This window comes from Eleutherodactylus coqui, chromosome 2, assembly GCF_035609145.1.
Source record: "Eleutherodactylus coqui strain aEleCoq1 chromosome 2, aEleCoq1.hap1, whole genome shotgun sequence".
Classification (NCBI taxonomy): domain Eukaryota; kingdom Metazoa; phylum Chordata; class Amphibia; order Anura; family Eleutherodactylidae; genus Eleutherodactylus; species Eleutherodactylus coqui.
This window is the reverse complement of record NC_089838.1, coordinates 197085927-197112485: the sequence shown is the minus strand read 5'-3', so window position 1 is coordinate 197112485 and position 26559 is coordinate 197085927. Positions and strand designations below refer to the sequence as shown.

General features: G+C 43.0%; 1 protein-coding gene across 4 annotated transcripts in view; it reads right to left on the bottom strand.

The window, feature by feature from the left end:
- Positions 1-26292, bottom strand: part of FLNC (filamin C) — an 85405-nt gene extending 59113 nt beyond the window's left edge. For 3 of the 4 annotated variants that reach the window (XM_066592176.1, XM_066592177.1, XM_066592178.1), the window contains exon 1: positions 25452-26292. In XM_066592176.1, coding sequence (XP_066448273.1) covers positions 25452-25803 — 352 coding nt within the window. In that variant the 5' untranslated portion in view covers positions 25804-26292. The remainder of the gene's footprint in view (positions 1-25451) is intronic. The other variant, XM_066592179.1, reaches the window with a different exon arrangement.
- Between the last annotated feature and the right edge of the window lie 267 nt (positions 26293-26559).

The window sequence follows — 26559 nt, the reverse complement described above, 5'->3', positions numbered from 1 at the left end:
CAACCAGACGAAGAGTTGGCTAGACTGGGCAAGGAGAAGGTGTACAAATATCAGAACCTGACTACCGGTGAAAAAAAGGCCCTGGTGTCACTTGAAAGCGACACGAAAATTATCATAAAGCCCTCCGACAAGGGGGGCAATATCGTCATAATGGACCTGGAGAAATATAAAAAAATGTGCATGGACATTCTAAAGGATAGAAAGAATTATGAGATCTTACCAAGGGACCCAACAGATAGATTCCAAAGCGAACTGAAGGACATCTTAATATCAGCAAAGGAGGAAGGACTGCTAGGAGAAAAGGAGTTCCATGCCCTTTTACCTCAAAACCCTCAAACGGCTACCTTCTATAGTCTACCCAAGGTGCACAAGGGTTTATCACCACTAAAAGGTAGACCGATTGTGTCGGGTATTGATAGCCTCACACAGGGAGTAAGTAAATACCTAGATAGGATACTGAAACCATTTGTTGAGGCCTTACCCACATACATTCAAGACACAACTGATGTCCTCAGAAAATTACAAGGGTTGTCCTTATCATCTGAAACCAAATTGGCCAGCTTGGACGTAGAGGCACTCTATAGTTCAATACCCCATGAGGGGGGCCTCTGCGCTACCAAATACTATCTCGACCAGAGAGGGATACAATATCGACCTCATAACCATCTGTTACTTCAACTCCTCTCATTCGTATTGCAAAAAAATTTCTTCCTCTTCGAAGGAAGACACTTCCACCAGCTCAGGGGCACAGCTATGGGGAGCCCTTGTGCCCCCAGCTATGCAAATCTGTACCTGGGCTGGTGGGAGGAAACAACTGTCTTCAGCGAGGAGAATGAGGAGTGGACGTCATCTGTGGACCTATGGATTAGGTTCATAGATGACGTCCTCATATTGTGGACCGGATCCGAAGAAAAATTTTTGGAGTTTGTCCAACGCCTGAACAGGAATAGTCTGAACCTGTTTTTTACGGCAGAGATTAACTCAATATCCATCAATTTCTTGGATCTATGTATTGAAAAAACCGAAAGAGGAACTCTGGAAACAACAATCTTTCGTAAGTCCACTGCAACGAATGCTTTGCTTCATTATAATAGCCACCACCCAATACCCCTGAAGAAGGGGATTCCGAAGGGGCAAATGATTAGAACGCGACGGAATTGTTCCCGGGAGGAAGACTTCCAGGAAAAGATGAAGCAAATGGCACATCGTTTTGAAGTGAGAGGCTATCCAGAAGAAGTGATCTCAATAGCGAGTGATCACGTAAAAAATCTGGATAGGGAAACCTTATTGCAACATAAAAGTAGCAAAGAAGGAGACGGCAAAATAAGGATAATCGGTACTTATGACGATCACTCAGCTGAAGTAAGACAGATTCTAAACAAACATTGGGGAATCCTTTTGAAAGATAAAGATCTAGCACAACACCTACCTGAGAGACCCCTGATAACCTTCAAAAGGGGCAGGAATTTAAGGGACCGACTAGTTAGGAGCCATCTATCAACACCAAACACACTTCAAACTTGGGTAACAGGTAATCCACCAAGAGGCTTTTTCAGATGTGCAGGCTGTAAGGCATGCAAATATATGCAAAGGGGATCATCTTTTGTAAGCTCTGCGACCAGAAAAGTATATCAAATACGTGATTACATCAACTGTAAAACCAGTGGTGTGGTCTACGTAGCATCGTGTCCCTGCCCCCTCGATTATGTAGGGAAAACAACTCAACAACTGCGCAGGAGGGTATTAGCGCATATAGGGAACATAAATCGGGGGGAACAAACTAGTGTGGCAAACCATATTAGGGACAAGCACGGAAACAATCCGGATGTACTTACCTTCCGAGGAATTGAAATGATTAAGCCAAATGGACGGAGAGGAAATCTGGACCGGAAGCTTTTACAAAAAGAGTGCGGATGGATATATAGACTTGAAACCATCCATCCTAAGGGTTTAAATGAATGTCTCTCCTTTGCATCATTCGTCTGAAAATAGTATAATACAGAACTAAAACTAGGCCACAGTGAAGAGGGGATGTTTGAAGATTGGCGAGACAATATAGTGGAATTCCTCCGTAATCCCTAAATGATGAGTAACATTTGTTTTTGACTCGTCTATGAGGTAAAAGGAGATTAATGTCCCCAAAAGAATCGATATGAAGTTGATCTGATGGTCTCACGTAAAAACTGATGATATTGACAATAGAATAAACCTCATCGTCTATAAAGCATGCGTCCTTGCATATATGAGACATTGATTCCCATTATTACCCCCTATGGATGAAGCAAACACTCTGATCTTGAGAGAGAATCAGCTGTCTGGTCACAGAATGCGAGATTCATAATATCAAAAACAGAGAAAATGTTTTTGCCACATATATAATCAGGCGGTGGATTACTAACGTCTTGTAGTGTTCATGAATAATTATGCTGCAGTCTAAAATATGCTAATTACTTATAACGGATATATCACTTGAGGTGTACAACCGAAGTGACACACAATTTCGGTGAGATAATCGCTAGGTGCGGTAAAGATACCAATCTTCCGCGCGTTGTATGACTGGGTGACTACCAGTCTGAGGAATATGTCCAACTATGTGTCACAGGTTTAGGCGAATGAACGATTAAAATGTTCGCTGCGATCCCTAAGAGTCTCCTGTGAGACAGCTGGTTGAATATTTAATACCATCTGTAACTTACAGGAGCAGGGGACTGGATGATCAGGCCAATAGACGCTCCGAGCATCATTATGTCACGTGATCGGAGTGCTAGGCCAGCGGAACACACCCCCCCGCGCGTCACGGCATCACATGATCGTGCCTTCGGTCTGACACGCCCATCTGTAACTTACAGGAGCAGGGGACCGGATGATCAGGCCAATAGACATTCCGAACGTCATGATGTCACGTGATCGGAGTGCCAGGCCAGCGGACACACCCCCCGCACGTCACGGCATCACATGATCGTGCCTTCGGTCTGACACGCCCCCCGCACGCTATGGCATCATGCGATCGGACAGTCAGAACGGAGCAGCTCATGCTGCGTTCTATGACATGTCCTTTGATCGCTGATCACGCTGCGGGGAGGAAACACCCGAAGAAGCACTTACAGATGAGTATAAGGAAAATGTATATGATCGGACCTCCGGTCTAACACGCCCCCCGCACGTCATGACATCACGTGATCGGACAGTCAAACAGAGCAGCCTACGCTGCGGTCCATGACATGTTCCTGGATTACGTGATTACGTTGCGAGGAGGAGCCAAGTGTAATACTCGAATAAGCGCATATAAATGAGTGCAAGGGAAATGTGAGACATATTGGACTGCAGCCTGATTCACTCCTACAATACAAGCCCCGCCCTGAAGTAGGCGGAGCCTTGGGTATAAGAACCCTTGGGATAGCAACACTTACCATCTCTGCTCATTTTACATCCTGACAGCCTGAGAGGCTGGTCATGTTAGGTTAGCTCCATCCTGAGGAAGCAACCATCTCCAAGGTTGTGGAAACGCGTAGATGGAGAGGGAGGGATAGGTTCCATGGGCCGATTCTCTCCATAAGAACTAATCTATGTGGGGGTTGTATGTTCATCATAATGCAACCCACGTAGACATATACAACTACAACTATAACAGACAGAGTCTATCATTATTACTCTAGTCAGCAGCTGTTGGTGCATCACAACAGACTGCATATACAGAGACAGAGATTTATCCAAAAGGGCATTGGATATAGGTGATAGCCTAGAATTCATTCTGGGCTACCACCAAACTATCTATGTGCATTTTATTGCAGCTATTTAAATCCTGAAGGATGAGTAGCTCATAGATGAATACTGCAGCTGTTCCATTTAATGCAGCCACTGTCTTTATTCATCTTATATATGTTCTACCTGTAATAATCACTTATACAAGTGGGAGCATCATCTCTCCGGAATAGAGCCTATGTATAAGTAGGAGAGAGAACATATTGACAAATAGAAATCTGAGTAACCCTGGATAGAAAAAGACATCAGGGAATACAAAAGTGGTAGAAGCGGTAGAATTCTCACCTGCCACGCGGGAGGCCCGGGTTCGATTCCCGGCCAATACACCTAGATTGTTGGGACAGAGCATTTTATTGCAGCTATTTAAATCCTGAAGGATGAGTAGCTCATAGATGAATACTGCAGCTGTTCCATTTAATGCAGCCACTGTCTTTATTCATCTTATATACGTTCTACCTGTAATAATCACTTATACAAGTGGGAGCATCATCTCTCCGGAATAGAGCCTATGTATAAGTAGGAGAGAGAACATATTGAAAACACACTATTATTTGGAACAACTTATCTCTATCCTTGATAATCACTGAAACTGTCGTCTGGTTGCAATTAACCTTGGTATATAATCACATGAGCCATAAGAAATGAATGGCTCATGCGATCAGTCATAGGCATAAGGGAATACCATAGAGTATCAAGCCAATATAAGCTTGGGTCTGCGTTATACAAAAACATACTCCGGACCTAACACCTAATGGTGACATATCGGGGTGATTTCTATATAAATCAATCACCGCGATATTGTTCTAGAAATAATAAGAACAAATACGACCCAAGCAATATTAATGAGCAACTGTTATAAATGGGACGACAGTACTAGTAAATGTGTGTGTCAGGTACAATATTACTGACTGTAAATTAACAGACATCACTGTACCGTGACTAATCAGAGGACATCAGGCCTACCCTGTGATAGTGAATTAAAAGTGTTCAAGGTCATTGACAGTGAGTGCTTCACCACACTTTAATAAACATCTGGTGGTGCAAGTCATTGACAAATAGAAATCTGAGTAACCCTGGATAGAAAAAGACATCAGGGAATACAAAAGTGGTAGAAGTGGTAGAATTCTTGCCTGCCACGCGGGAGGCCCGGGTTCGATTCCCGGCTAATGCACCTAGATTGTTGGGACAGAGCAGTGTTCATCTATATATCTAAGCCCTACTGTTTTTAATTATTGTGTGACTTCTAGCACATATGAGAAAATATAAGGACGCCTTTTTATTATTTAAAAATCAATAAAAGCTAAGTTTTATTATTTTTGGTCCTTTCGGTGACAAGTTTCATTAAAGTTGAAAAAGGATTTCATTGCTACGGTGACAATTTTGATCTATAATGGCAGGCTTTCTGACAGGAGGCATAGACATCGCCCCCTGGCTAGCAGAGGCAAAAACTGTGTTCTCTGACAAAAACATGGAGACACACTTACATACGAACTCCATTAACCAAGCATTCAAGACTCTGACTAAGACATATAAGGACTTCGTAAGGTCCTGGTGGGAAGTTCAGGGATTGTCAAACTACATAGAGAATAAGATAGTACCCCGAGGCCTACGAATCCAAATCTCTCCACCTCCCAGGTTGAGAAATGGCCCCTTTATGGAGAAGTGGCATAAGGAATCAGTGGAGAGCTCGCTTAAACTGATGAACCTTCTGCTTGAAGAAGAGAAACTTAATTTAGAAAAAAATAAGAGTAGTCTGGACGATCAAATTAAGGAAGTACAGAAATTTAGTGGGGAAGCAGATTTCGAAAAAAGAGAACATGCATTGAAAATGACAATAGACAAATACACAGGCTTCCTGAAAGAAAGAAAACATTTTCAGTACAATAGAGATCTTAAAGACTTTACCTATAACCGAGCCTTCGATATAAGAACGTACACAGAATCCGAGATGAGTTCATCTGAAGGGGAGGCATCAGGTAGCGAGCGCTCCATGAGGGGCACCTTCTCCAATAGAGGTAGAACAAGAGGGGGAGGCCGAGGAAGGGCACGTGGTAGAGACAGAACTCGCTCCAAAGAAAGACATTTTTTAGGGCAACCTATAATGCAGTACATGACCCGAAACAGAGGGGGGGACAGGGGTCATTCCATCGTAATGAACAGAAAGGCATACAGTAGGCCCAGAGTGTCTTCACAATCTGGACTGTCACTACCATCAAAATCTACACATAATGCACTATCCTTACCAACTGAGATAGCAACTAACATTGGGACCTCTAGAGGAACATCACTTAATGGTCCAAATGGCAATACCACTTCCCATACAGAAGTATCAGCATCCTCAGGGGAAGAAGAACTACAAATAATGAATCTGTCATCGAGAGAACTATTGGATGATGAAAAATCTGTTCTGAGAAAGGGCTTAACGTTCATTCCAACGAATAAATATGACGCATTCAGCTGGACACGCGATATATCCTTATTCCTACGCAAATTGCGTTGGAGAAAGTATTTCTCACTACAAGATAGAAAAAAATGTCAAGAACTTGGGTTAAATCTCAGTGATTTGGAAGCCCTTAGGACTTTGGAATCCCTTGAAAATGAAAACACAAGAATCCCTGGTAATGGACCCTTCACGGATTTAAAATCTAAAAATAGTAACCCAGCACCAATAGGTGAAACCCCCTTTGTTGACCTGTTTGAGGGGATGGTCAATGAAGAGTTGGCTAGACTGGGCAAGGAGAAGGTGTACAAATATCAGAACCTGACTACCGGTGAAAAAAAGGCCCTGGTGTCACTTGAAAGCGACACGAAAATTATCATAAAGCCCTCCGACAAGGGGGGCAATATCGTCATAATGGACCTGGAGAAATATAAAAAAATGTGCATGGACATTCTAAAGGATAGAAAGAATTATGAGATCTTACCAAGGGACCCAACAGATAGATTCCAAAGCGAACTGAAGGACATCTTAATATCAGCAAAGGAGGAAGGACTGCTAGGAGAAAAGGAGTTCCATGCCCTTTTACCTCAAAACCCTCAAACGGCTACCTTCTATAGTCTACCCAAGGTGCACAAGGGTTTATCACCACTAAAAGGTAGACCGATTGTGTCGGGTATTGATAGCCTCACACAGGGAGTAAGTAAATACCTAGATAGGATACTGAAACCATTTGTTGAGGCCTTACCCACATACATTCAAGACACAACTGATGTCCTCAGAAAATTACAAGGGTTGTCCTTATCATCTGAAACCAAATTGGCCAGCTTGGACGTAGAGGCACTCTATAGTTCAATACCCCATGAGGGGGGCCTCTGCGCTACCAAATACTATCTCGACCAGAGAGGGATACAATATCGACCTCATAACCATCTGTTACTTCAACTCCTCTCATTCGTATTGCAAAAAAATTTCTTCCTCTTCGAAGGAAGACACTTCCACCAGCTCAGGGGCACAGCTATGGGGAGCCCTTGTGCCCCCAGCTATGCAAATCTGTACCTGGGCTGGTGGGAGGAAACAACTGTCTTCAGCGAGGAGAATGAGGAGTGGACGTCATCTGTGGACCTATGGATTAGGTTCATAGATGACGTCCTCATATTGTGGACCGGATCCGAAGAAAAATTTTTGGAGTTTGTCCAACGCCTGAACAGGAATAGTCTGAACCTGTTTTTTACGGCAGAGATTAACTCAATATCCATCAATTTCTTGGATCTATGTATTGAAAAAACCGAAAGAGGAACTCTGGAAACAACAATCTTTCGTAAGTCCACTGCAACGAATGCTTTGCTTCATTATAATAGCCACCACCCAATACCCCTGAAGAAGGGGATTCCGAAGGGGCAAATGATTAGAACGCGACGGAATTGTTCCCGGGAGGAAGACTTCCAGGAAAAGATGAAGCAAATGGCACATCGTTTTGAAGTGAGAGGCTATCCAGAAGAAGTGATCTCAATAGCGAGTGATCACGTAAAAAATCTGGATAGGGAAACCTTATTGCAACATAAAAGTAGCAAAGAAGGAGACGGCAAAATAAGGATAATCGGTACTTATGACGATCACTCAGCTGAAGTAAGACAGATTCTAAACAAACATTGGGGAATCCTTTTGAAAGATAAAGATCTAGCACAACACCTACCTGAGAGACCCCTGATAACCTTCAAAAGGGGCAGGAATTTAAGGGACCGACTAGTTAGGAGCCATCTATCAACACCAAACACACTTCAAACTTGGGTAACAGGTAATCCACCAAGAGGCTTTTTCAGATGTGCAGGCTGTAAGGCATGCAAATATATGCAAAGGGGATCATCTTTTGTAAGCTCTGCGACCAGAAAAGTATATCAAATACGTGATTACATCAACTGTAAAACCAGTGGTGTGGTCTACGTAGCATCGTGTCCCTGCCCCCTCGATTATGTAGGGAAAACAACTCAACAACTGCGCAGGAGGGTATTAGCGCATATAGGGAACATAAATCGGGGGGAACAAACTAGTGTGGCAAACCATATTAGGGACAAGCACGGAAACAATCCGGATGTACTTACCTTCCGAGGAATTGAAATGATTAAGCCAAATGGACGGAGAGGAAATCTGGACCGGAAGCTTTTACAAAAAGAGTGCGGATGGATATATAGACTTGAAACCATCCATCCTAAGGGTTTAAATGAATGTCTCTCCTTTGCATCATTCGTCTGAAAATAGTATAATACAGAACTAAAACTAGGCCACAGTGAAGAGGGGATGTTTGAAGATTGGCGAGACAATATAGTGGAATTCCTCCGTAATCCCTAAATGATGAGTAACATTTGTTTTTGACTCGTCTATGAGGTAAAAGGAGATTAATGTCCCCAAAAGAATCGATATGAAGTTGATCTGATGGTCTCACGTAAAAACTGATGATATTGACAATAGAATAAACCTCATCGTCTATAAAGCATGCGTCCTTGCATATATGAGACATTGATTCCCATTATTACCCCCTATGGATGAAGCAAACACTCTGATCTTGAGAGAGAATCAGCTGTCTGGTCACAGAATGCGAGATTCATAATATCAAAAACAGAGAAAATGTTTTTGCCACATATATAATCAGGCGGTGGATTACTAACGTCTTGTAGTGTTCATGAATAATTATGCTGCAGTCTAAAATATGCTAATTACTTATAACGGATATATCACTTGAGGTGTACAACCGAAGTGACACACAATTTCGGTGAGATAATCGCTAGGTGCGGTAAAGATACCAATCTTCCGCGCGTTGTATGACTGGGTGACTACCAGTCTGAGGAATATGTCCAACTATGTGTCACAGGTTTAGGCGAATGAACGATTAAAATGTTCGCTGCGATCCCTAAGAGTCTCCTGTGAGACAGCTGGTTGAATATTTAATACCATCTGTAACTTACAGGAGCAGGGGACTGGATGATCAGGCCAATAGACGCTCCGAGCATCATTATGTCACGTGATCGGAGTGCTAGGCCAGCGGAACACACCCCCCCGCGCGTCACGGCATCACATGATCGTGCCTTCGGTCTGACACGCCCATCTGTAACTTACAGGAGCAGGGGACCGGATGATCAGGCCAATAGACATTCCGAACGTCATGATGTCACGTGATCGGAGTGCCAGGCCAGCGGACACACCCCCCGCACGTCACGGCATCACATGATCGTGCCTTCGGTCTGACACGCCCCCCGCACGCTATGGCATCATGCGATCGGACAGTCAGAACGGAGCAGCTCATGCTGCGTTCTATGACATGTCCTTTGATCGCTGATCACGCTGCGGGGAGGAAACACCCGAAGAAGCACTTACAGATGAGTATAAGGAAAATGTATATGATCGGACCTCCGGTCTAACACGCCCCCCGCACGTCATGACATCACGTGATCGGACAGTCAAACAGAGCAGCCTACGCTGCGGTCCATGACATGTTCCTGGATTACGTGATTACGTTGCGAGGAGGAGCCAAGTGTAATACTCGAATAAGCGCATATAAATGAGTGCAAGGGAAATGTGAGACATATTGGACTGCAGCCTGATTCACTCCTACAATACAAGCCCCGCCCTGAAGTAGGCGGAGCCTTGGGTATAAGAACCCTTGGGATAGCAACACTTACCATCTCTGCTCATTTTACATCCTGACAGCCTGAGAGGCTGGTCATGTTAGGTTAGCTCCATCCTGAGGAAGCAACCATCTCCAAGGTTGTGGAAACGCGTAGATGGAGAGGGAGGGATAGGTTCCATGGGCCGATTCTCTCCATAAGAACTAATCTATGTGGGGGTTGTATGTTCATCATAATGCAACCCACGTAGACATATACAACTACAACTATAACAGACAGAGTCTATCATTATTACTCTAGTCAGCAGCTGTTGGTGCATCACAACAGACTGCATATACAGAGACAGAGATTTATCCAAAAGGGCATTGGATATAGGTGATAGCCTAGAATTCATTCTGGGCTACCACCAAACTATCTATGTGCATTTTATTGCAGCTATTTAAATCCTGAAGGATGAGTAGCTCATAGATGAATACTGCAGCTGTTCCATTTAATGCAGCCACTGTCTTTATTCATCTTATATATGTTCTACCTGTAATAATCACTTATACAAGTGGGAGCATCATCTCTCCGGAATAGAGCCTATGTATAAGTAGGAGAGAGAACATATTGACAAATAGAAATCTGAGTAACCCTGGATAGAAAAAGACATCAGGGAATACAAAAGTGGTAGAAGCGGTAGAATTCTCACCTGCCACGCGGGAGGCCCGGGTTCGATTCCCGGCCAATACACCTAGATTGTTGGGACAGAGCATTTTATTGCAGCTATTTAAATCCTGAAGGATGAGTAGCTCATAGATGAATACTGCAGCTGTTCCATTTAATGCAGCCACTGTCTTTATTCATCTTATATACGTTCTACCTGTAATAATCACTTATACAAGTGGGAGCATCATCTCTCCGGAATAGAGCCTATGCATAAGTAGGAGAGAGAACATATTGAAAACACACTATTATTTGGAACAACTTATCTCTATCCTTGATAATCACTGAAACTGTCGTCTGGTTGCAATTAACCTTGGTATATAATCACATGAGCCATAAGAAATGAATGGCTCATGCGATCAGTCATAGGCATAAGGGAATACCATAGAGTATCAAGCCAATATAAGCTTGGGTCTGCGTTATACAAAAACATACTCCGGACCTAACACCTAATGGTGACATATCGGGGTGATTTCTATATAAATCAATCACCGCGATATTGTTCTAGAAATAATAAGAACAAATACGACCCAAGCAATATTAATGAGCAACTGTTATAAATGGGACGACAGTACTAGTAAATGTGTGTGTCAGGTACAATATTACTGACTGTAAATTAACAGACATCACTGTACCGTGACTAATCAGAGGACATCAGGCCTACCCTGTGATAGTGAATTAAAAGTGTTCAAGGTCATTGACAGTGAGTGCTTCACCACACTTTAATAAACATCTGGTGGTGCAAGTCATTGACAAATAGAAATCTGAGTAACCCTGGATAGAAAAAGACATCAGGGAATACAAAAGTGGTAGAAGTGGTAGAATTCTTGCCTGCCACGCGGGAGGCCCGGGTTCGATTCCCGGCTAATGCACCTAGATTGTTGGGACAGAGCAGTGTTCATCTATATATCTAAGCCCTACTGTTTTTAATTATTGTGTGACTTCTAGCACATATGAGAAAATATAAGGACGCCTTTTTATTATTTAAAAATCAATAAAAGCTAAGTTTTATTATTTTTGGTCCTTTCGGTGACAAGTTTCATTAAAGTTGAAAAAGGATTTCATTGCTACGGTGACAATTTTGATCTATAATGGCAGGCTTTCTGACAGGAGGCATAGACATCGCCCCCTGGCTAGCAGAGGCAAAAACTGTGTTCTCTGACAAAAACATGGAGACACACTTACATACGAACTCCATTAACCAAGCATTCAAGACTCTGACTAAGACATATAAGGACTTCGTAAGGTCCTGGTGGGAAGTTCAGGGATTGTCAAACTACATAGAGAATAAGATAGTACCCCGAGGCCTACGAATCCAAATCTCTCCACCTCCCAGGTTGAGAAATGGCCCCTTTATGGAGAAGTGGCATAAGGAATCAGTGGAGAGCTCGCTTAAACTGATGAACCTTCTGCTTGAAGAAGAGAAACTTAATTTAGAAAAAAATAAGAGTAGTCTGGACGATCAAATTAAGGAAGTACAGAAATTTAGTGGGGAAGCAGATTTCGAAAAAAGAGAACATGCATTGAAAATGACAATAGACAAATACACAGGCTTCCTGAAAGAAAGAAAACATTTTCAGTACAATAGAGATCTTAAAGACTTTACCTATAACCGAGCCTTCGATATAAGAACGTACACAGAATCCGAGATGAGTTCATCTGAAGGGGAGGCATCAGGTAGCGAGCGCTCCATGAGGGGCACCTTCTCCAATAGAGGTAGAACAAGAGGGGGAGGCCGAGGAAGGGCACGTGGTAGAGACAGAACTCGCTCCAAAGAAAGACATTTTTTAGGGCAACCTATAATGCAGTACATGACCCGAAACAGAGGGGGGGACAGGGGTCATTCCATCGTAATGAACAGAAAGGCATACAGTAGGCCCAGAGTGTCTTCACAATCTGGACTGTCACTACCATCAAAATCTACACATAATGCACTATCCTTACCAACTGAGATAGCAACTAACATTGGGACCTCTAGAGGAACATCACTTAATGGTCCAAATGGCAATACCACTTCCCATACAGAAGTATCAGCATCCTCAGGGGAAGAAGAACTACAAATAATGAATCTGTCATCGAGAGAACTATTGGATGATGAAAAATCTGTTCTGAGAAAGGGCTTAACGTTCATTCCAACGAATAAATATGACGCATTCAGCTGGACACGCGATATATCCTTATTCCTACGCAAATTGCGTTGGAGAAAGTATTTCTCACTACAAGATAGAAAAAAATGTCAAGAACTTGGGTTAAATCTCAGTGATTTGGAAGCCCTTAGGACTTTGGAATCCCTTGAAAATGAAAACACAAGAATCCCTGGTAATGGACCCTTCACGGATTTAAAATCTAAAAATAGTAACCCAGCACCAATAGGTGAAACCCCCTTTGTTGACCTGTTTGAGGGGATGGTCAATGAAGAGTTGGCTAGACTGGGCAAGGAGAAGGTGTACAAATATCAGAACCTGACTACCGGTGAAAAAAAGGCCCTGGTGTCACTTGAAAGCGACACGAAAATTATCATAAAGCCCTCCGACAAGGGGGGCAATATCGTCATAATGGACCTGGAGAAATATAAAAAAATGTGCATGGACATTCTAAAGGATAGAAAGAATTATGAGATCTTACCAAGGGACCCAACAGATAGATTCCAAAGCGAACTGAAGGACATCTTAATATCAGCAAAGGAGGAAGGACTGCTAGGAGAAAAGGAGTTCCATGCCCTTTTACCTCAAAACCCTCAAACGGCTACCTTCTATAGTCTACCCAAGGTGCACAAGGGTTTATCACCACTAAAAGGTAGACCGATTGTGTCGGGTATTGATAGCCTCACACAGGGAGTAAGTAAATACCTAGATAGGATACTGAAACCATTTGTTGAGGCCTTACCCACATACATTCAAGACACAACTGATGTCCTCAGAAAATTACAAGGGTTGTCCTTATCATCTGAAACCAAATTGGCCAGCTTGGACGTAGAGGCACTCTATAGTTCAATACCCCATGAGGGGGGCCTCTGCGCTACCAAATACTATCTCGACCAGAGAGGGATACAATATCGACCTCATAACCATCTGTTACTTCAACTCCTCTCATTCGTATTGCAAAAAAATTTCTTCCTCTTCGAAGGAAGACACTTCCACCAGCTCAGGGGCACAGCTATGGGGAGCCCTTGTGCCCCCAGCTATGCAAATCTGTACCTGGGCTGGTGGGAGGAAACAACTGTCTTCAGCGAGGAGAATGAGGAGTGGACGTCATCTGTGGACCTATGGATTAGGTTCATAGATGACGTCCTCATATTGTGGACCGGATCCGAAGAAAAATTTTTGGAGTTTGTCCAACGCCTGAACAGGAATAGTCTGAACCTGTTTTTTACGGCAGAGATTAACTCAATATCCATCAATTTCTTGGATCTATGTATTGAAAAAACCGAAAGAGGAACTCTGGAAACAACAATCTTTCGTAAGTCCACTGCAACGAATGCTTTGCTTCATTATAATAGCCACCACCCAATACCCCTGAAGAAGGGGATTCCGAAGGGGCAAATGATTAGAACGCGACGGAATTGTTCCCGGGAGGAAGACTTCCAGGAAAAGATGAAGCAAATGGCACATCGTTTTGAAGTGAGAGGCTATCCAGAAGAAGTGATCTCAATAGCGAGTGATCACGTAAAAAATCTGGATAGGGAAACCTTATTGCAACATAAAAGTAGCAAAGAAGGAGACGGCAAAATAAGGATAATCGGTACTTATGACGATCACTCAGCTGAAGTAAGACAGATTCTAAACAAACATTGGGGAATCCTTTTGAAAGATAAAGATCTAGCACAACACCTACCTGAGAGACCCCTGATAACCTTCAAAAGGGGCAGGAATTTAAGGGACCGACTAGTTAGGAGCCATCTATCAACACCAAACACACTTCAAACTTGGGTAACAGGTAATCCACCAAGAGGCTTTTTCAGATGTGCAGGCTGTAAGGCATGCAAATATATGCAAAGGGGATCATCTTTTGTAAGCTCTGCGACCAGAAAAGTATATCAAATACGTGATTACATCAACTGTAAAACCAGTGGTGTGGTCTACGTAGCATCGTGTCCCTGCCCCCTCGATTATGTAGGGAAAACAACTCAACAACTGCGCAGGAGGGTATTAGCGCATATAGGGAACATAAATCGGGGGGAACAAACTAGTGTGGCAAACCATATTAGGGACAAGCACGGAAACAATCCGGATGTACTTACCTTCCGAGGAATTGAAATGATTAAGCCAAATGGACGGAGAGGAAATCTGGACCGGAAGCTTTTACAAAAAGAGTGCGGATGGATATATAGACTTGAAACCATCCATCCTAAGGGTTTAAATGAATGTCTCTCCTTTGCATCATTCGTCTGAAAATAGTATAATACAGAACTAAAACTAGGCCACAGTGAAGAGGGGATGTTTGAAGATTGGCGAGACAATATAGTGGAATTCCTCCGTAATCCCTAAATGATGAGTAACATTTGTTTTTGACTCGTCTATGAGGTAAAAGGAGATTAATGTCCCCAAAAGAATCGATATGAAGTTGATCTGATGGTCTCACGTAAAAACTGATGATATTGACAATAGAATAAACCTCATCGTCTATAAAGCATGCGTCCTTGCATATATGAGACATTGATTCCCATTATTACCCCCTATGGATGAAGCAAACACTCTGATCTTGAGAGAGAATCAGCTGTCTGGTCACAGAATGCGAGATTCATAATATCAAAAACAGAGAAAATGTTTTTGCCACATATATAATCAGGCGGTGGATTACTAACGTCTTGTAGTGTTCATGAATAATTATGCTGCAGTCTAAAATATGCTAATTACTTATAACGGATATATCACTTGAGGTGTACAACCGAAGTGACACACAATTTCGGTGAGATAATCGCTAGGTGCGGTAAAGATACCAATCTTCCGCGCGTTGTATGACTGGGTGACTACCAGTCTGAGGAATATGTCCAACTATGTGTCACAGGTTTAGGCGAATGAACGATTAAAATGTTCGCTGCGATCCCTAAGAGTCTCCTGTGAGACAGCTGGTTGAATATTTAATACCATCTGTAACTTACAGGAGCAGGGGACTGGATGATCAGGCCAATAGACGCTCCGAGCATCATTATGTCACGTGATCGGAGTGCTAGGCCAGCGGAACACACCCCCCCGCGCGTCACGGCATCACATGATCGTGCCTTCGGTCTGACACGCCCATCTGTAACTTACAGGAGCAGGGGACCGGATGATCAGGCCAATAGACATTCCGAACGTCATGATGTCACGTGATCGGAGTGCCAGGCCAGCGGACACACCCCCCGCACGTCACGGCATCACATGATCGTGCCTTCGGTCTGACACGCCCCCCGCACGCTATGGCATCATGCGATCGGACAGTCAGAACGGAGCAGCTCATGCTGCGTTCTATGACATGTCCTTTGATCGCTGATCACGCTGCGGGGAGGAAACACCCGAAGAAGCACTTACAGATGAGTATAAGGAAAATGTATATGATCGGACCTCCGGTCTAACACGCCCCCCGCACGTCATGACATCACGTGATCGGACAGTCAAACAGAGCAGCCTACGCTGCGGTCCATGACATGTTCCTGGATTACGTGATTACGTTGCGAGGAGGAGCCAAGTGTAATACTCGAATAAGCGCATATAAATGAGTGCAAGGGAAATGTGAGACATATTGGACTGCAGCCTGATTCACTCCTACAATACAAGCCCCGCCCTGAAGTAGGCGGAGCCTTGGGTATAAGAACCCTTGGGATAGCAACACTTACCATCTCTGCTCATTTTACATCCTGACAGCCTGAGAGGCTGGTCATGTTAGGTTAGCTCCATCCTGAGGAAGCAACCATCTCCAAGGTTGTGGAAACGCGTAGATGGAGAGGGAGGGATAGGTTCCATGGGCCGATTCTCTCCATAAGAACTAATCTATGTGGGGGTTGTATGTTCATCATAATGCAACCCACGTAGACATATACAACTACAACTATAACAGACAGAGTCTATCATTATTACTCTAGTCAGCAGCTGTTGGTGCATCACAACAGACTGCATATACAGAGACAGAGATTTATCCAAAAGGGCATTGGATATAGGTGATAGCCTAGAATTCATTCTGGGCTACCACCAAACTATCTATGTGCATTTTATTGCAGCTATTTAAATCCTGAAGGATGAGTAGCTCATAGATGAATACTGCAGCTGTTCCATTTAATGCAGCCACTGTCTTTATTCATCTTATATATGTTCTACCTGTAATAATCACTTATACAAGTGGGAGCATCATCTCTCCGGAATAGAGCCTATGTATAAGTAGGAGAGAGAACATATTGACAAATAGAAATCTGAGTAACCCTGGATAGAAAAAGACATCAGGGAATACAAAAGTGGTAGAAGCGGTAGAATTCTCACCTGCCACGCGGGAGGCCCGGGTTCGATTCCCGGCCAATACACCTAGATTGTTGGGACAGAGCATTTTATTGCAGCTATTTAAATCCTGAAGGATGAGTAGCTCATAGATGAATACTGCAGCTGTTCCATTTAATGCAGCCACTGTCTTTATTCATCTTATATACGTTCTACCTGTAATAATCACTTATACAAGTGGGAGCATCATCTCTCCGGAATAGAGCCTATGTATAAGTAGGAGAGAGAACATATTGAAAACACACTATTATTTGGAACAACTTATCTCTATCCTTGATAATCACTGAAACTGTCGTCTGGTTGCAATTAACCTTGGTATATAATCACATGAGCCATAAGAAATGAATGGCTCATGCGATCAGTCATAGGCATAAGGGAATACCATAGAGTATCAAGCCAATATAAGCTTGGGTCTGCGTTATACAAAAACATACTCCGGACCTAACACCTAATGGTGACATATCGGGGTGATTTCTATATAAATCAATCACCGCGATATTGTTCTAGAAATAATAAGAACAAATACGACCCAAGCAATATTAATGAGCAACTGTTATAAATGGGACGACAGTACTAGTAAATGTGTGTGTCAGGTACAATATTACTGACTGTAAATTAACAGACATCACTGTACCGTGACTAATCAGAGGACATCAGGCCTACCCTGTGATAGTGAATTAAAAGTGTTCAAGGTCATTGACAGTGAGTGCTTCACCACACTTTAATAAACATCTGGTGGTGCAAGTCATTGACAAATAGAAATCTGAGTAACCCTGGATAGAAAAAGACATCAGGGAATACAAAAGTGGTAGAAGTGGTAGAATTCTTGCCTGCCACGCGGGAGGCCCGGGTTCGATTCCCGGCTAATGCACCTAGATTGTTGGGACAGAGCAGTGTTCATCTATATATCTAAGCCCTACTGTTTTTAATTATTGTGTGACTTCTAGCACATATGAGAAAATATAAGGACGCCTTTTTATTATTTAAAAATCAATAAAAGCTAAGTTTTATTATTTTTGGTCCTTTCGGTGACAAGTTTCATTAAAGTTGAAAAAGGATTTCATTGCTACGGTGACTATCTTTTGGACAGAATACGTCGGTCAGTCCCATAGTCTCCTATGGAAGCTGCCGACAAACGAAGCTCCCTCCACCTTTTCACTCCTTGATGGCTGCCGGCAAAGGGAGGAGGCGGGACAGGGCAGGAGTTAGTGTGCTAATCACCCGCCCTATCCCGCTCCCGCACCTTGCCGGCAGGTGTGGGAAGTTACCATACTAGCTCTTGCCCCGCCCCCTATCTTTGCCAGCATTCAGTAAGGGGGCAGAGAGGGGGAGGACGTTTAGCAGAGCTACACTCTCTACCCGCGCACGACGGTATTCCCGTCCCGTCTGAACGAGCATTGAAACAGGAGATGCAGCCGCGACTTGGTCGCAGCTGCCTCCTGTTCATGCGACTTTCGGCCACGTTGCAGCCCGAGAATCGCATTGCCTATGTGAAGGAGCCCTTAGGCTATAGTGTATGGATTGTTTTGAGTAAGTGTTCATTTAGGGGCCTTTTACATAGAATAATTAGCGTTCAATCGTGTGAAGCCGAACGCTAATCATTTGGTGCAATTACGACCAAGGAATGAACAACGAACAATAATCCATCACTTATCATTCATTTTACACAGGCAAAAAACCTAACAACTATGGGCCCGTGTAAACAGGCAGTCGGTCATCTATGAATAACTGCCTGTTTACTGTGAATGGAGGCAGGCGATAATAAGAAGTGATAATTGCTCGCTAAATGGAGGCAGAGTGCGATTTTTGCATCTGTGCGAAAACACAGAAGCGATCATTTTTGGGATGGCTGTTGGCTCGAAAGTCATGCTGTGTAAAACTACCCTTATTTTCCCATCATCTCACCACAATATACTGATTATTCCACCAATTTCCTGTCCTCTTTTACTTGCCTGTAATGTAGTAAATCAGTAAACACACCATACATTATCGGTGCTATATAAATAAATGGTGCATGCAAATCAGTGTCGGCAATGAGCCCCCAGAGAGAAGAGCATTACATAGAGGATCAGCAGAGGAATGCTAGTATTCTGCATGCCGAGTCCATATCTAACCAACCTCACTGGAATACAAGATGCTGCTAGCCTACAACATTACATCCATAGCTCGCCACGACAGTAATCCTTATAGTCAGTGTTGTAATTTCAGGTCTTCTATAGTGGTTATAGTCTTTATAGTACTGGGGATGATTCTGTTGCATGTATAGATAGCACTATATCTATGTTCTATTGCTGGGTGCATGAGAATACTATTCATAGGGACAGTTAGCAATGCTATATCAAATGCATGTTATGTTTGTAATATTTCACACGTACGAGGGTTGGGTCTCCTCGGGGTTATAAGCATCCAAGACATTTGTATTGAGGAGGATTACGAGTGTCACAAATAGTGCTCTGTGCCATTTCAAGGAGTGCAGAGGCTTGAGATGTATACAGACATTCTATACTTATACAGAGGTTACAGGCATGCTTTGTATAACTGTCTTCTATCTACGGTATGACCACTTTATGGACACCAGTTGCAATAGTATTTTGGGATATCACATGTAAGAGCTCAATCACCCAGTCAATATCATAGATGCCTGGTCTGAGAACTGGTACACGTAGTGTTAACACAGCTCCTGCTACATTTTTATGGTTGCTGGAAAATATAGGTTTAGGATATAAAATATAAGTTACAAGAAAGTAATCTATAATCCTTGGTCCTGCCGGCTTGTTCATTCTGTTCTCATACAAAATGTCAGCTATATCAGTAATGACATCCCTGCTCTGTGTCACACACACCTGTCACGTTCCCTCACAGTTGGGGGTAGGGGCACAGGCAGAGCTTATCTCTTCCTGCTCTGTGCCTATGGAGAAATCATTGTAGATAACGCTGCTGATACCAGTCAACATTTCTATTCATAAGCATTACACATTACTTATTGCCCCTTTTAGACCAGCCCGTTTCTTGTCCCAACAGTAGCAATCGAAACGCATGTTGATCGGTGATTATTTCGTATTCTGTATCACATGGCCTGAGAATTGGCCCCATAGGCTGGCTGTACATCTCCATGTTTACACTGGAAATGTGCAGATGATCAGCGAACATTATTATGTTTGCTGAAACTGACTGATCAGCCAACAAGCAAGCATTGCTCGCTGATTGTTGGTCCTTTTACATGGCCAGATTGTTGGGCGAACGAGCTTTTGGAGGAACATTTGGGCCCGGTAATTGGTCCGTGTAAAAGGGCCATAACTTGTGTTACAAATTATTGACACTAAATCCCAATGAATGCACCATTAGTAGCGCTCCTCTCAACTCGTACCCGCTACATTACAAATACATGAGAATATTTGTAGAAAATTCTGCTCTTATAGGTGGTAAATGGTTATATGTAATCCTACCAAGTCTATCAAATAGGTGAACTAGTCATTTCATTAATATGCATACGCATTTCGGATGTAAAGAATCATTTATTAAACTCATGTAGTTGTAAGTTAAAAAGGTGTCCTAGTAGAGAGATGATTGCAGATTTTAAGAAATTAAGCTTTATTCAGACGAGCACTGCGATTTTCGCTGCCGAAAATCACATGGGAGAGAGACAGCCGCGACTAAGTTGCAGTACATCTCCCGTTTTCTCGCCCATTCAGACAGCCGACTACGATGTATATACGCCGCAGCCCGGAATACCATCGGCAAGGGAAGGGAGTTCAGCTTTGCTAAAATCCCTCCCCTTTCCCTGCCCCTCTCCTCCCCTTGCTAGCAGCTGTCAAAGGGAGGGGGCGGGAGCTTAGCAGAGCTAGTGTGCCAAACTGCCTTCCCCTATCCCCCCCTTGCTAGTTGTCAACAAGAAGAGGGGGCGGGACAGGGTGAGAGCTTAGCAGAACTAGTCGTGCTAAACTTCCTCCCCCTCTGCCTGCCAGCAGCTCTTATTGGCTACTTGTGGCCAAAAGATAGGACAAGTCCTAGCTTTTCTGACCGCGCAAAAGCAGCCGCCGGAATCGGCACTGTAGTTGCTATTTTTTCCAGATGGCTGATTTTACACACCGCAAAATCACCCATCTGAACTAATGCATTGGAATCTAATGCTTTAGATAAAAATAAATAAATAAATCTTGGTATTTGTATAGCGCCAACTTATTCTGCAGCGCTTTCAGGTAATTATTACTTATTACCCCCCACCAGGCAGGGTTCTCATTTTACCGACCTCGGAAGGATGGAAGGCTGAGTCAACCTTGAGCCAGCTACCTGAATCATGCGGGAATCGAACTTGCAACCTTCAGGTCGTAGGCGAGAGCTAACACTCTAGATGGTTGCAATTGTCAACCAGCGTTTTATTGCCATGATAAAACGCTCATGTGAATAAGGCCTTAAGGTGTCCATGTCCAGGAAGATGTGAGGATGTCTCATGGCTGAACAATTCCTTATAATACTGAGCGCTTATTGACAGAGGCTCTTTGTCCACGGCCTGATACCTTTACTGATCCTCTCGTCAGAAGGATCCTGGCATGTATGGCCAGCTCTATTGCCATTATTTATATATCTGAAAGTATGTTGGCAGCAGGGGGCGAGGTATGGGGTGTGTGGAATTCTTTCAGTAGAATAGAACTAAGTGGGTGGAATTTGAAGAATCCTCCAGCAACTGGCGTTTGTAGAAAAAAAAGCAACATACATGATACATGCTTTTGTGTGGCGCACTTCCTAATGTGCCTGTGATAGATGAATTAGACTGCGATCCCTATTGGGGACTAATATCTTCTAGTAAGCAATGAATTGGTGTTATATAAGCAACTGGAGAGAAAGAAATTGTATTGACCCTCTCATGCCCCTTTTGAGCTTAGAATTTCCGTCCCTATGATAAGTCTATAAGTAACCTGCTGATCTACCAGTGAGCTCACCAATTGGAAGCCAATCCAATGCAAATCTAAAAACTGCCTACTGCCTCAGTATTTGAACTCTACTCCCCAGGGTTATACAGCGCATTTTACATCAACATGAATGTTCACCGGAATGTTTGTTTGCCCAATCATATAAATACTCGCTGGTCAGCTGCACATCTCCCCATGTGAACAGGATGATGTGCAGCCAACCAATGATAGCTGTATGGATACAAACATTCATATTAAAGGGGTTGTTCAGTTGTAAACTATTGATGGCCTATCTTCAAGATGGGTCATAGTAGATCAGCGGGGATCTGCACCCAGGACTCCAGCTAATCAGCTGGGGCTAGTGTGCTCATGTGCTGAGCTGATTTTTACAGGAAGCAGACAGCTCCATTCTCACTGCTGTGGTCAGACGTGATATTACATGCATTGATCTTATTGAAGTGAATAGGATCTTTACCTGTAATACCGAGTTAGGACACTGAATTGAGAAAGTAGCTGTTTGCTTTCTGCAGATATCAGCTCAGCGCATGAGCACACTAGCCCAAGCTGATTAGCTGGAGTCCTGGGAGCAGATCCCTGCTGATCTACTAATGATTACCTATCCTGAAGATAGGCCATCAATAGTTGACAACTGGAGAACCCCTTTAATCATGCATCCCTATACAGCACATCATCTGCCTGTGCTCATTGTCAGTCAGCGCCTGTTGTATGGGCAGATGATCTGTAAAAGGACCCTAACATTAGCATTGCCGATTTTGTAAACTTTCTGATTTGTTGGCATATGACATATAACATATTATGAAGCCTCAGACAGAAGGAAAAAGCTATTCAGGGCTTTGAAGAAAAATTAATTTAACTGTTGAGACACTAGATTACAGATTTTGGGTAGAGCAGTGCATGTTTAACGTCAGCCAACATCTTGTAGTGTCAGTAGTAAGAATGAGGTATCAACTAAAGACATATGGAGTAGTCATGTTTATGGGGAGTTATAAATGGAGCTGTGTGCAGCAACATAAAGAAGAGGCATACGGAAATATTTAAGTTGAAGTTCATCCTTCCGCCCTCCTAATCCTCCCGCTGATAATAAAATTAAACTGCAAACATGTCTGCGTGTGGAGGGCCAGATTTATACAATAAAAAAGGAAGGCTGAGGAGTTACTTTATAAAGCTATATTAAGACATTTCAGGAAAAATGCTACATTTACTGTAATAAACCTCAAAAAGAAATGAAAAACAAAAATGTACAGATTCTCTTTCTAGTCATTGTTGTATCTATCTATCCATCCATCCATCTATCTTTTCATCTATCTATCTGCTTTATTCTCTCAATTCCGAACAAATTGCAGATCCCAATCTATTGAATTTGCAGGTAAAGCAAATACACATTTGCCCGTTAGTTAATCTCTGATTACATTTTCCACTGAACTAACTATATTTCATTTCATTGTCTCAATGTACTATTTATACTGATAGGCTTATACAATGACTTAAAGGTGTTGTACCAATATTTCAAGTTATTCCATATCCTGATAACTTGCTGATTGGGGGTGGTCTCACTGCTAAGACCCCAGCCAATCTCTAGAACTGGGTTCCTGTGTCCCCCTCTGCTTGTCACTATAGGGGTGTCTTCTCCCCCTCCACAGTGACGTCAGAAGGAATGGAGCACTGGCTGAGCATGCATGGTTGGCACTTCATTCATTTCAATGTGGCTGATGGAAACATCCGAGTGCTTGGTGCTCATGTATCCCGGCAGTCCCGATGAAATGAATGGAGTAAGAGGCGAGTCTTCTGATTCTATGTGTGCACCAAGTAGCCCTTTCTTATACAGTGTGCTAGCTTCTCTGAGCCCATAAGTGTAATGTACACTCTCGTTATTGCCCTCGTTATAGCCACTTGACACAATAAAAAGCTGACTGCAGAAATGTTCTATGGTGATCTTACAGCACTATATGAAAAGGCTTCCCTGGAATCACACACAACCCTGTAGTGTCATAGTGAGACAGTCGACTCCTGCTAAATCCCACCTGCTCTCTGAAGGGATTATGCTAGAGTTGGAAACCATGTTGTATGGCTTTTTTACAAGCGCATATTTGCCCGTGTTTTTGCACGCATAAAATATTTATGCGCTAAACACAGATTAGAACCCATTGACTTCAATGGGTTCTTTCTCATGAGCGCGTTTTGCACACGTTGTGAAAAGTATAACCTGCTCTATTTTCCTGCATTTTGCACAACAAAGGTCCTATAGAAGTCTATGGAAGGTGTGCAAATATGCAAAGAGAGGCATGAAACACTGCGCAAAGCACAGGGAGAACACATTTGGACCTCATTAGGCTAATTAGCTTTTTAATCCATGGAAAGGGTATGTCGCGCACGTGTTAACTGGGCTTGTGTGCACAAAAAGTACAGTACCATATGCAGACAAGCAGGCAAATCTATCTTTTCAATCCTTGTTCGTGCGCAAATACTCTGCAGCGCATAGGCTCATGTGAAGCCTCCATTATTGTGATACAGAATCATTATGAAGCAAATGTATATTAACTCATATAAAATGGACAAAGATTGAAAGGAAAATATTTGGAACTGTAGTCATATACCTATAAGTACACAGCTGTATCAGTCCATGTCAGCACAACTGGTGGGAATTTATCAACACAGTCACGCCAATTTTGGGGTATAATTGCTTAGAAAAATATTATATTGGTACTAAGCACAGTATTTATGCAGGCCTCCAGCACTTTTTCTAATACAAATCCACAGTCATCATTTCTGCCAGCAGTTAAAGGTTAAAGGGGGTGTGGCTTTCAAATTACATCAAGTACGACTAGTTTATGAAAATTATCCACCAACAGGAGACTGACAGCAGAAAAAGAACACATGGTCCATTTAGTCTGCCATTATATGATTTCTTTGGGATTTTTATTTTAGGATAGCTGTGGATTGCATACTTTATGGAATCCACAGCAAATCTGCCCCCAAATCTGCACGTCTTACATACGGATTTTGCAGCAGATTTGTTTGTGCTGCATTTTTATACCACGTATAAATCTACCCTTAAAGGTTTCAATCCTGTCTCCTCTTAGGAATGTGATGGAGAGGAATACAGGTACAAGCCGGCATTGTTCACTAGCTAGCACCACATTCTTCAGGAGTCCTGAGCCTTGTTAAGGAAATTGGTGCGCGTTAGCCTGCAAGTTACAGGTGGCATACCTTGACCTGGTGAATTAGTTTCCCCTTGCAATGAATGGCCATGTAAATTGAAGAATCTATGCATAATTTATGTAAATTGGTACCCGCCATATTATTAAAAAAGTATTGGCGCACATATCTGTATGACACAGAGGAGAGAAAAGACATATTCTCACTGTACAGAAAATATTTTGTACTAGTGATTACAGCAGCTCAATATTATAACCTGCTGTAGCTACCCACATTTTTCTAAGCTGTTCGCTATTTTTTTTTTCTATTAAATCTTCTTCAGTATTTAACAATGTTAGCAGAGTATCAGTTAACGAACACACATCGTTACCTATAGACACCAGCTTGATATGTTCTCTATCCAGGAATTCCAGCGCCACAGAGACATTCTCCAGCTTCATCTGCCTGAAGTTTGGTCTAGAGTGATACTTTCTGTACATCTTCTTCTGACTCAGGACCTCAAGCAGGGCTATGAGTTTGAGGCCATCAGTTAGGTCTTTCTGAAGGTCCCCTATGCGCTTGTTCATACATTTGAGATGCTCATTGCACCACCTTGTGAAGGTGTTCTGCTGGATCTTCTTCCAGGGGGCATCTTCTGCCAGGTCTTTCTCTGTAGCTGGCATCTCGTCTGCGTCCTCACCCTGGTACTGCTGATGTTGGTCGTAGTAATCATTAGTGCTCATGGTGACTTTTTATTTGGAGCTTTCTGCTTTTTATATGGGGATCAACAAGGGTGGAGAAAAGAGAGGGTGTAAAAACTGCTGGATCCAAACCCACACTGTGAAATCGAGTTCAAACTGCTGAAACAGAGCTCAACAATCAAATTAGTTCCCTTATTATTCGTCCTCTTGTTGGAAACAGTGAGATGTTTCTTGGCAAGTTCTGGTTAACCCTTTTCACGCCCCCTCAGTGGTGGGAGCGAGCTGGGAGGCCTGCGAGAGTTATCACAGTGCAATAGGCTTCCACCTTTCTTCTCCTTCCTGTCTTCTGTTTCCTTTCAGGGAATCCTTTCTTTGTGGAAAAGCAGAGGTGCACAGATAAATGAAGCAGAACTAGGAGAAAGTTGACAGATGTAAAATAATGTAGCAAGAAAGACGACCCAAGAGATAAAGATGTCCCAGCCAACAGGAAAAAACAGCAGGAGAGACAGCTGAGAGCAGAGGGATTTAGCAACTTGTTTGAAAGTGTGGAGTCCTGGATGGAGATGATTTTAAAGAAAACTGATCCCCCTCCCTCTTTAGTCTCCTCTCCACTTCCCTGCCCCCAAACGTCAGAGGCATGGACTCCCAGGAATGCCTTAGCCATGACCATATACAACTAAGATGAGTATTTTCTAATCCCCAGTGAGATAATGAGCAGGGGCTGGATTGGGTGCTATGGATAGCAGGACTTGTGATTGGTTTGCATGGACCATGCTCCAACTGCTTGTAACATTTCTG